General features: G+C 49.1%; 1 protein-coding gene across 2 annotated transcripts in view; it reads right to left on the minus strand.

The window, feature by feature from the left end:
* The window catches only part of LOC137344621 (ataxin-7-like protein 1), a 39,082-nt gene extending 28,247 nt beyond the window's left edge, over nucleotides 1-10,835 (minus strand). Inside the window, exons 1-4 of one of the 2 annotated variants that reach the window (XM_068007736.1) lie at nucleotides 10,723-10,835; nucleotides 3,075-3,143; nucleotides 2,734-2,838; nucleotides 15-231 (exon numbers count right to left, since the gene is read on the minus strand). In XM_068007736.1, coding sequence (XP_067863837.1) covers nucleotides 15-231; nucleotides 2,734-2,838; nucleotides 3,075-3,143; nucleotides 10,723-10,825 — 494 coding nt within the window. In that variant the 5' untranslated portion in view covers nucleotides 10,826-10,835. The remainder of the gene's footprint in view (nucleotides 1-14; nucleotides 232-2,733; nucleotides 2,839-3,074; nucleotides 3,144-10,722) is intronic. The other variant, XM_068007737.1, reaches the window with a different exon arrangement.
* Nucleotides 10,836-11,137: the final 302 nt, after the last annotated feature.

An 11,137-nucleotide genomic window follows, 5' to 3' on the forward strand; every position in this document is an offset into this window, starting at 1 on the left:
GAAAATTAAATTACCACAGATTTTCTTTTGGTCCCTTTGAAGGCACGTCTAACAGTGGCACCTTGTTGCCAGGGCTCTGGAGCTTCTCTTTGGAGGACCTGGTGCCATGGTTGGAGGTAACTGCAGTCTGGACGCTGTTGTATCGGGATTTCTGCAGGATGATGGAGCTTGGGGAGTTCAAGGCAGGAGCTTTCCGTGCTGACAGTTTGTTCAGAGACCCGTGTCTTCTCTCTGCAATAAGTCCGAGTTATTTAGATTCTCATTTCCGGGGTGGGAGTGGGGGCTTCACATCAAAACACACAACAGGGTGCGGCAGTAACTGGGCCAGTAAAATCCAGAGAACATGAGTTCAAAGCGCACCATGGCAGAATTTGAGAATTTGGATTCAGCCCCGGCTCAGTGGGCAGCATTCTCGCCTCTGAGTCAGAACGTCGTGTGTTCAAGTCCCACTCCAGAGACTTGAGCACATCATCCAGGCTAACGCTCCCATTGCAGTGCTGAGGGAGTGCTGCACTGTCGGAGGTGCCATCTTTCAGATGAGACGTTAAACCAAGGCCCAGTCAGCCCTCTCAGGTGGACATAAAAGATCCCAGGGCCACTATTTTGAAGAAGAGCAGGGGAGTTCTCCCAGAGTCCTGGCCAACCAACCAGTACCTAAAAACAGATTATCTGATCATTAGCACATTGCTGTATGTGGGATCTTGCTCTGCACAAATTGGCTGCTACATTTCCCACATTACAACAGTGACTACACGTCAAAAGTGGCTGTAAAGCGCTTTGGGACGTTCTGAGGTTGGGAAAGGTGCTATTGAAAGAAAGACTTGCATTTCTAAATATAATCTGGAAATAAAAAGCAGGTTATCAGTAAAAGTGGCCATGGAGCTGTCGGATTGTCGTAAAAATCCAAATGATTCACTAATGTCCTTTAGGGAAGGAAACCTGCCGTCCTTACCCGGCCTGGGTCTATATATGACTCCAGTCCCACACCAATGTGGTTGACTGAAGTGGCCTAGCAAACTAATCAATTCAGGGCAACAAGGGATGGGCAATAAATGTCCACCTTTTCAGCGATGCCCACATCCTGTGAATGAATTTAAAAACACACGCCAGCGACAGGAATAAAGTCACAAAAATATCATTTGCTCCAAATTCTCCTGTTTGTTTTTTTTTAAAAACGATAACCGAGTTGCAGGATTATCCAATGAGTAGCGTGGTAAAGCCTGCAGAAACTACAACAAAAATAACTAGCATTTATATAGCGCCTTTAACGTAGTAAAATGTCCCAAGGCACTTCACAGGAGCGATTATCAAACAAAATTTGTTAGGACAGGTGACCAAAAGCTTGGTCGAAGAGGTAGGTTTTAAGGAGCATCTTAAAGGTGGAGAGAGAGGTAGAGAGGCGGAGAGGTTTAGGGAGGGAATTCCAGAGCTTAGGGCCCAGGCAGCTGAAGGCACGGCCGCCAATGGAGGAGTGATGAAAATCGGGGATGTGGAAGAGGCCAGAATTGGAGGAGCGCAGAGATCTCGGAGGGTTGTAGGGCTGGAGGAGCTTACAGAGATAGGGAGGGGCGAGGCCATGGATGAAAATTTTTAAATCGAGGTGTTCCCACACCAGGAGCCATTATAGGTCAACAAGCACAGGAGTGATGGGTGAACAGGACTTGGTTCAAGCTAGGATACGCGCAGCAGAGTTTTGGATGAGTTCAAATTTATGGAGGGTGGAAAATGGGAGACCAGCCAGAAGAACGTTGGAATAGTCGAGTCTGGAGGTAACAATAGCCGTGGATGTGGCTTTCAGCAGATGATTGAGGCAGGGGTGGAGGCGGGCGATGTTACGGAGGTGGAAGTAGGCGGTCTCAGTGATGGAGAAAATAAGCATTGGGAGTGTTACGGTGCTCTACGCTGCATGGCTTTAGTTGGTTAAACTGAAACTCTAGCCCGGCACACTCCGGCATTCTGGACTCTGCCAACCTACACCCGAGTTGTTTGGACTCGGGTAAGTGGAAGTGTTCCTATGTGGAGAGAGTATTAACGTATTATTGCACCAAGATAAACTCTACCTCTGTGGATCTATTAGTGGTTTGGAGTCTCTTGCACCTGCGGATTGGTTTCCATGCATTCGAGACAAAAAAAATCTTCAAAAAAAAAACTACTTTTGAATTTGAGGTTATCAAGGTCGTCAGAGCTGTATAATTAAATACTGTCAGCACTCAAACAAACAAGGCAGGTACAGCACAAGTTAGATACAGAGTAAAGCTCCCTCTACACTGTCCCATCAAACACTCCCAGGGCAGGTACAGCACAGGTTAGATACAGAGTAAAGCTCCCTCTACACTGTCCCATCAAACACTCCCAGGGCAGGTACAGCACGGGTTAGATACAGAGTAAAGCTCCCTCTACACTGTCCCATCAAACACTCCCAGGGCAGGTACAGCACGGGTTAGATACAGAGTAAAGCTCCCTCTACACTGTCCCATCAAACACTCCCAGGGCAGGTACAAAAACATAAAAACAGGGTGCATCCCCTCATTGCATCGACCCTTGTGCCCATCTACAGAGACCCCAAGGCCCATGATCACACTGACCTAACCTTTCCCGGTCCTGGAACCGGTGTGGGATGGAGCAGGAATGAGAAGTTAGTTTAAGGAAGTGTTTCTCCGGGTTCAAGGAGTGTGTACCTTTTCTTTTTTAAAAAAAAAAGACCCAAAGGCGCTCAGACACAAAATCACTTACCACAGTGCATCTGGAATGCCTGAGGTTTAACTACTTGTCCACACTGGTTACACACGACAAGGAAGAACTCATCATGGGCTGGACAGTGACCAAAGATTGGCATATCTGAAACAGAGGGGAAAATAGCTAGTACACACACCGGCACTGCACAGCAGAAAGAAAATTGGGAGGGGGGAATATTTTCATCTCATTTCCTGCATCTCACCTTCCTCCCCCACACCCCATAAACACTTCAGAGACCTCTCCACTCCCAGCGAAACCACAAAGCTCAATCATTCATACATAAAAGTACCTGCAACTGTGACTTATTTCATACATTTATATCTAGCCCTGTCCCTTACCGTCTCTAATGAGCCTCATTGTTTCAATCTTCTTTCTTACATCCTTGCCACTATCCTCCGATTCTGTGCCTGCAAAAAAAAATACATTCAGACTGTCACAATGCTTGAAGCAATCACTTAAAAAAAAAAGGAACAAGCTCCATATTGTGCAGTAATGAAAGAAAAAAGCTTAACCTATGTGCTAGCTTGGCCTCATCAGTATCACGCCAACCCCTGTGCTGGCTCTTTGAAAGAGCTATCCAATTAGTCTCAACCCCCGCCCCTGCTCTTTCCCCGTAGCCCTGCAAATTTTTCCTTTTCAAGTATTTATCCAATTCCCTTTTGAAAGTTATTATTGAATCTGCTTCCACCGCCCTTTCAGGCAGCGCATTCCAGATCATCACAACTTGCGGCATTAAAAAAAAACCTCTCCTCATCTCCCCTCTGGTTCTTTTGCCGATCACCTTAAATCTGTGTCCTCTGGTTACCGACCCTCCCACCACTGGAAACAGTTTCTCCTTATTTACCCTATCAAAACCCTTCATAATTTTGAACACCTCTATTAAATCTCCCCTAACTTTCTCTGTTCTAACCTCACCTTCTCCAGTCTCTCCACATCCCTGGAACCATTCTAGTAAATCTCCTCTGCACTCTCTCTAAGGCCTCGACATCCTTCCTATAGTGCGGTGCCCAAAATTGAACACAATGCTCCAGCTGCGGCCTAACCAGTGATTTATAAAGGTTTAGCATAATGTCCTTGCTTTTGTATTCTATGCCTCTATTTACAAAGCCAAGGATTCCATATGCCTTCTCAACTTGTCCTGCCACCTGCCACTTGTGTACATACACCCCCAAATCTCTCAGTTTCTGCACCCCCTTTAAAATTGTACCATTTAGTTTATATTGCCTCTCCTCATTCTTCCTACCGAAATGCATCATTTCACACTTCCCTGCATTAAATTTAATCTTCATGTGTCTGCCCATTTCACCATTCTGTCTATGTCCTCCTGAAGTATGTCACTATCTTCCTCACTGTTTACTACATTTCTAAGTTTCATGTCATCTGCAAGCTTTGAAATTATGGCCTTTATCCCCAAGTTCAGGTCATTAATATATATCAAAAAGAGCAGCGGTCCTAATACCGACCCCTGGGGGACACCACCAGTCTGAAAAGCAACCGTTCTCCACTACTCTCGATCTCTTAAGCCAATTTTGTATCCACGCTGCCACTGTCCCTTTAATCCCATGGGCTTCAATTTTGCTAACAAGTCTATTATGTGGCAGCATGTAATCTAGGCTGACAGTCCAGTGCTGTACTGAGGGTGAGCCGGATTTGAACCCTTCACAATAGTAAGCAATCTGTCTGGGGCTCGAACCCACGACCACGAGAGTGCTACCCACTGAGCCGCGGCTGACACGCAGAATCTACAGCACGTGTACATCGACAATGCAACCTCATTCAACTCCAAATCACAGAACGCAGGACTTTATTAACCATTTAACTGCTGGCAATTTCTTGAATTCATTCGCTTGTTACCTCTGGATCTTTCTCCTGATTAGTGCGCTGTACCACTTTTCCCCTTTAACACAGAGGTTCACCAATCGACAGCCCTCGAGAGGTTAAGCGCATTCCGGCCACTAATTTATGAAGAAAATATACTTCTCGAATCGGAAACGTTTAAACTGAAACAGAGTTTTTCCCAAACACAACAGAATTGCTGAGAGCCGGCACTGCGCAACCTCGAAAACCAAATACATTGCTGAAGTGACAGGAATTCTATTTGTTGTACCATTTATAAAATGCGGACTGCTCAAATAAACACTCCGGCACAAATCACCAATTGCCCAGTCTGGGAGAAGTCACAATCCAAAGGAGGTTATTTTTTTCTACTGAATACAATCCCACGCACTGAATTCATTTCCTTTCCTCCCAGTTTTCTCCCCGTAAGGCCCCGACTCTTGCTGGGGTCCAGTTCCACAGGCAAACTCTTACCACCTCACCTTCTCACCACTCTCTGCCAGCATCCACAGAGGTATCATGCTCTCCCAATGTATCTACATTCACCGCCCTGAGCTTTACATATCATAGTCTGTGCTGGGAAAGCTGATCTCAGCCGGAGGCATAGGAACTTAGGAACAGGAGGAGGCCATTCAGCCCCTCAAGCCTGTTCTACCCCGTTCAATTAGATCATGGCCGATCGGGACCTTAACTCCATTTACCCGCCTTTGCTCCGTGTCCCTCGATACCCTCACCCAACAAAAAAATCTATCGATCTCAGTCTTGAAAGCTCCAATTGACCCCCAGCATCCACAGCCTTCCAGGGGAGAGAGTTCTAGGTTTCCACTCCCCTTTGTGTGAAGAAATGCTTCCTGATTTCATAGGAACATAGGAACAGGAGTAGGCCATTCAGCCCCTCGTGCCTGCTCCACCATTTGATAAGATCATGGCTGATCCGTGATCTTACTCCATATACCTGCCTTTGGCCCATATCCCTTAATACCTTTGGTTGCCAAAAAGCTATCTATCTCAGATTTAAATTTGGCATTACATTTCACCCCTGAACGGCCTGGCTCTAATTTTAAAGTTATGCCCCCATGTTCTGGACTCCCCCCACCAGAGGAAATAGTTTCTCTCTATCTACCCTATTGAATATCATTCTAAACACCTCGATCAGATCACAGCTCAACCTTCTAAACTCAAGGGTATACAAACCAAGTTGATGAAACCTGGCCTCGTAATTTAACCCTTTAAGCCCTGGCGTCATTCTGGTGAATCTACACTGCACCCCCTCCAAGGCCAATGTATCCTTCCTGAGGTGAGGTGCCCAAAACTGAACTCAGTATCTCCAGATGGGGTCTGACGAAGGCTTTGTACAGATTAAGCATAACTTCGCCCCCTTTTTATTCCAGAGCTGTGGTAAGACTGCTACAAATGGCATCACTGCCCCTGGGTGAGGGAGGGGAAAGCATATAGACCCGGGTTCCTGCTCCTCATTGCTATTCCGTGTCAGTCACGGCCCAGTGGGTATCACTCTCGCCTGAATCAGGTGATCATAGGTTCAAGCCCCACTCCAGAGACTTGAGCACAAAAATCTAGACTGACACTCCCGGTGCAGTACTGAGGGAGTGCTGTGCTGTCGGAGGTGCCGTCTTTCGGATGAGACGTTAAACCGAGGCCCCGTCTGCCCTCTCAGGTGGACGTAAAAGATTTCATGGCACTGTTCGAAGAAGAGCAGGGGAGTTCTCCCGGAGTCCTGGCCAACCAACCAGCACCTAAAAATAATTATCCAATCATTAGCACATTGCTATTAGTGGGATCTTGCTGTGTGCAAATTGGCTGCCACGTTTCCTACTTTACAACAGTGACCATACTTTAAAAGTACTTCACTGGCTGTAAAGCGCTTTTGGACGTCCCACGGTTGTGAAAGGTTCTATATAAATGCAAGTACTTTCTTTCTTTAGAATCCAAACTAGGCATCATCTGGTCACCTTGTTTTCTTTTTTACTCTTTTCAGTCTTGACGTTGCCCTGCCCTACAGACCTTGGTTTCACAGTTCAGAATAAAACCGTCCACTGACCCCTTCCCCCACTTGCAGGAAAATCCCTGTGTGAGGACAGGATCAGACTTGGCTGTGATGCCTTCTGAGACCAAATAGCTGGCCAGCACTCACCGTCCAGGCTAACATGCGAGGAGGTGGCTACTCTCCCTGGGGTACGGGTTCCACAGACACCCTCTCGCGTGGTCATTCTTTACATGCGAACCTACACAGTGAGTGCCTGCAGGATATTCAACCGAGGGGGGGGGGGGGCATCACGACAGAAGCCAAACCTGTGCTCCCAGACACCCCGACACTCTCACACTCACTCTCCAGCAGAGGTAACTGAATAGTGACCTGGAGCAGGAATCAGAACTGAATGTTTACCCACCCCCACAACATGGGGAAATGAGGCCTTCTGTAGTCGAACAGCCAGCTGACACTCACTGTCGAGGCTCATATGTGAATATGGCTTCTTGGGCAAGGCACTAGAGAGTCACCTTGAAACCGGCGAGAGTCAGCGTCACGGGAGAGAAGGTGGGGGGGGGGGGGGGGGGGGGGGGGGTGGATTCATAGGGAAAGAAAGGACCAAGAAAAGCCCCAGTTTGCAGTCAGTGTCAGCAACCTGGTCCAAACAGAGAGAAACGTTGGGGGAGCGCGCGAGGGAGGGGGGACGAAACAGAGGGAGGGGGGACGAAACGAAAGATGCTACACAATGGAAATGTAGGACACAGGTTTGTGCCCTCAATTCACCCCAGGCCCAGCTCAGGGGTACTGTCAGGGGGGTGTTGCAGAGGTCCAGAGATCTCCCCACCCTCACCATCTGATGGGATCATCACCTGCTGCCCTCACTGACCTCCTCCTCTGAGGAGGAGGTTTCCTTCAGGAGGTCCTCTGCATGCCAAGGGGGTTCAGTACGTTTCTGCCTCTTTGGGCAATGCCAGCTGGGATCTAACCCGTCCCCTGGGGTCCAGCAGCTGGTGTAAATACTTCACTTCTCCTTTCAGTCTGTGTCGTGTGGTCTGAATATAGCAGTCCCACAGTGTAAACGGTAAATGAGTCAGTGCGGTCACTGTGCTATGTACCGAATCAGGATTGATACTCTATAGGGAAACACACTTAATCCACTACATCTAACGTCTGATGCTTTTAATTCATCCCCTTCAATTAGTACAATCCCCAATGACAGACCTGTACCCACCAGTACTGTACCCCAGTGTTATACAGTGATAGACCTGTACCCACCAGTACTGTACCCACCAGTACTGTACCCCAGTGTTATACAGTGACAGACCTGTATCCACCAGTACTGTACCCCAGTGTTATACAGTGATAGACCTGTACCCACCAGTACTGTACCCACCAGTACTGTACCCCAGTGTTATACAGTGACAGACCTGTATCCACCAGTACTGTACCCCAGTGTTATACAGTGATAGACCTGTACCCACCAGTACTGTACCCGTGTTATAGTGACAGACCTGTACCCACCAGTACTGTACCCCAGTGTTATATCCAAAATCAATCCCACTGCACCCACCAGAGTGCGGCAGTGGGATTGATTTTGGATTGCTCCAGCAAAGAGCCAGTAGCCATGACGGGCCGAATGGCCTCCTATTGCACTGTAAACTTCTAAAGTTTACACTTGCAGAGGAGATGAGAACTCGGGGCCGTAAATATAAAACAGTCACTAGTAAATTCAAAAAGGAATTCAGGAGAAACTTCTTTACTCAGAGAGTGGTGAGAATGTGGAACTCGCTCCCACAAGGAGTAGTTGAGGTGAATAGTGTAGATACATTTAAGAGGAAGCTCGATAAACACATGAAGGAGAAAGGAATAGAAGGATATGCTGTTAGGGTGAGAAGAAGAGGGGAGGGAGGAGGCTCGAGTGGAGCATCAACACCAGTATGGACCGGTTGGGCCGAATGGCCTGTTTCTGTGCTGTACATTCTAGGTTAAGTTATCAGCCCAGGTAACAAGCAATTGCTTGGACGCCTGAAACTCTGGTCCTCTCACCACTGCCACCAGCTCATTCCCACTCCCTAAATTCAGAGCAACAAAGATCTCAAGGTTCGGCTCATCTACACCATGAAAATAACCTGTGAGCAGAATCAGTTAACAACTTGCATTTATATAGCGCCTTTAACATGGTAAAACGTCCCAAGGCGCTTCACAGGAGCGATTATCAAACAAACTTTGACATCGAGCCTCATAAGGAGATATTAGGACAGGTGACCAAAAGTTTAGGCGAAGAGGTAGGTTTTAAGAAGTGTCTTAGAGGAAAGAGAGATAGACAGGCAGTAAGTTTCAGGGAGGGAATTCCTGAAGTTAGGGCCCAGGCAGCTGAAGGCACGGCCACCAATGGAAGAGCAAAGGAAATCGGGGCTGTGTAAGAGGCCAGAATTGGAGGAGCGCAGAGATCTCGGAGGGTTCTAGAGCTGGAGGAGGTTACATAGATGGAGCGAGGGTGAGGCCATGGAGGAATTTGAAAACAGGGGTGAGAATTTTAAAATGGAGGCATTCCGGACTGGGAGCCAGTGTAAATCAGTGAGCACAGGGGGTGATGGGTGAACGGGACTTGGTGCGAGTTAGGATACGGGCAGCAGAGTTTTGGATGAGCTCAAGTTTCCGGAGGGTGGAAGGTGGGAGACCGGCCAGGAGAGCATTGGAACATTCAAACTTTGAATAAAAGGAGCTCTGAGCTAATTCAGCGACACCAACTGCCAGCCACACATCATAGTTTATTAAACACACGCTGTGTTGAAAATTAGGTTTGAATCTAACTTTCGCCCCTCCTCCTCCTCCTCCTGAAGGTGCTGACTCTCACTGGGGTCTCAGTTCCACAGGCGCCAGAGGCCCATCCACAAAAATGCCTTTCTAGGCTCTAGGTGGGGATGTCTCCTCTGGCTATTCAATCACAGAAGGCTACACCGTCCTTGCCCCACAGACACATGCATATTTCAGTATGGTGTCTGGATAGGGTTTTGCCCTCCCAAACTCAGGAATGTTGAGGCCAGTTTTGGCACCCCCAAACCCGCTGGCAAACCTCAGCTCTCTCCGCACAGACCAAGGATTCGACCATGTGTCGTTCCTGCCTCAGCACCACACCAGGCAGGGCATTTACACACTGGCACATCATGTTAATTGCTGACACAACGTTTGGTACAAACAGGATATATAAGCAACCGTGGGATATTCCAACCGTTGCACAGACTGTAACCCACGGGAACACAGTATAAATTACACTGCATACTCGTTACATAAAATCCCCAAACCCAGTTTAAGAAAACAAAGTGTCTAGATAACAGGGATTGATAAATGAATAAAGAACTTGTATTTATATAGCACCTTTCACAATCTCAACCCATTAAGTACTTTTGAAGTGTAGTCACTGCTGTAATGTAGGAAACACAGCAGCCAATTTGCGCACAGCAAGGTCCCACAAACAGCAAAGGGATAATGACCGGATCATCTGCTTTAGTGATTTTGGTTGAGGGATAAATATTGGCCAGGACTCCCCTGCTCTTCTTCGAATAGTGTGATGGGATCTTTTACAACCACCTGAGAGGGCAGAGGGGGCCTCGGTTTTAATTCTCAACCGAAAGATGGCATCACCAACAGTGCAGCACTCCCTCGGTACCGGCATTAGGAGTGTCTACCCGGATTTATGTGCTCAAGTCTCTGGGAGTGGAGCTTGAACCCACGACCTTCTGAATCAAAAGGTGAGAGTGTTACCCACTGAGCCACCTGATAGACTGGGACCTTAGTATCACTGGGGAAACCCAATGGCAGGCGTTAAGACCCGTTGGGAGCCGTGATGTGGGTGATGATCCGGCGGGCGCCAGGACCCGGTGGGAGCCGTGATGTGGGCGATGATCGGGCGGGCGCCAGGACCCGGTGGGAGCCGTGATGTGGGCGATGATCGGGCGGGCGCTAGGACCCTGTGGGAGCCGTGATGTGGGTGATGTTCCGGCGGGCGCTAGGACCCGGCGGCCGCTGTCTGTGTGCGGGAGGAGGCCAGTCAGAGGCTGTCCGTTTAAACCATTTCCAGGCGCTCGCAATCGAACCGTTAAAGGCCCCGCGGCCTCCTCGGGGCAGGGCGAGCGCCTCCCCCGGGTACCGAACGCACTCACCGTCCGACAGCCGCAGCGCCTCGGCCCGCTCGATCCAGTTGCTCCAGGACTGGCCGACGAACGCCTCGGGACTCGGGAGCCTGCGCTCCGGGGCCGCCATCATCACTCACTGCGCGCTCCCGAGCCGCCATCACCGCGCGCGCGCCCGGCACGCTGCGTTCCCGCTGCGTGAGCGTGAAGGGGCGGGGCCGGGGAGATGGGCTGCAGCCCCGCCTCCCGACCACCAGAGGGAGCCGAGCGGTCACTGTGGGGCGCCCCGCAAACCGACAGCAGAGGGCGCGCCAGCAACTCAGGCCGCGATCACTGAATCCGCAATCACTGAATCCGCAATCACTGAATCCGCAATCACTGAATCCGCAATCACTGAATCCGCGATCACCGGACCGCGATCACTGAACCCGCGATCACTGAACCC

The sequence above is a fragment of the Heptranchias perlo genome, chromosome 27 (assembly GCF_035084215.1).
Source record: "Heptranchias perlo isolate sHepPer1 chromosome 27, sHepPer1.hap1, whole genome shotgun sequence".
NCBI classification, from domain to species: Eukaryota; Metazoa; Chordata; class Chondrichthyes; order Hexanchiformes; family Hexanchidae; genus Heptranchias; species Heptranchias perlo.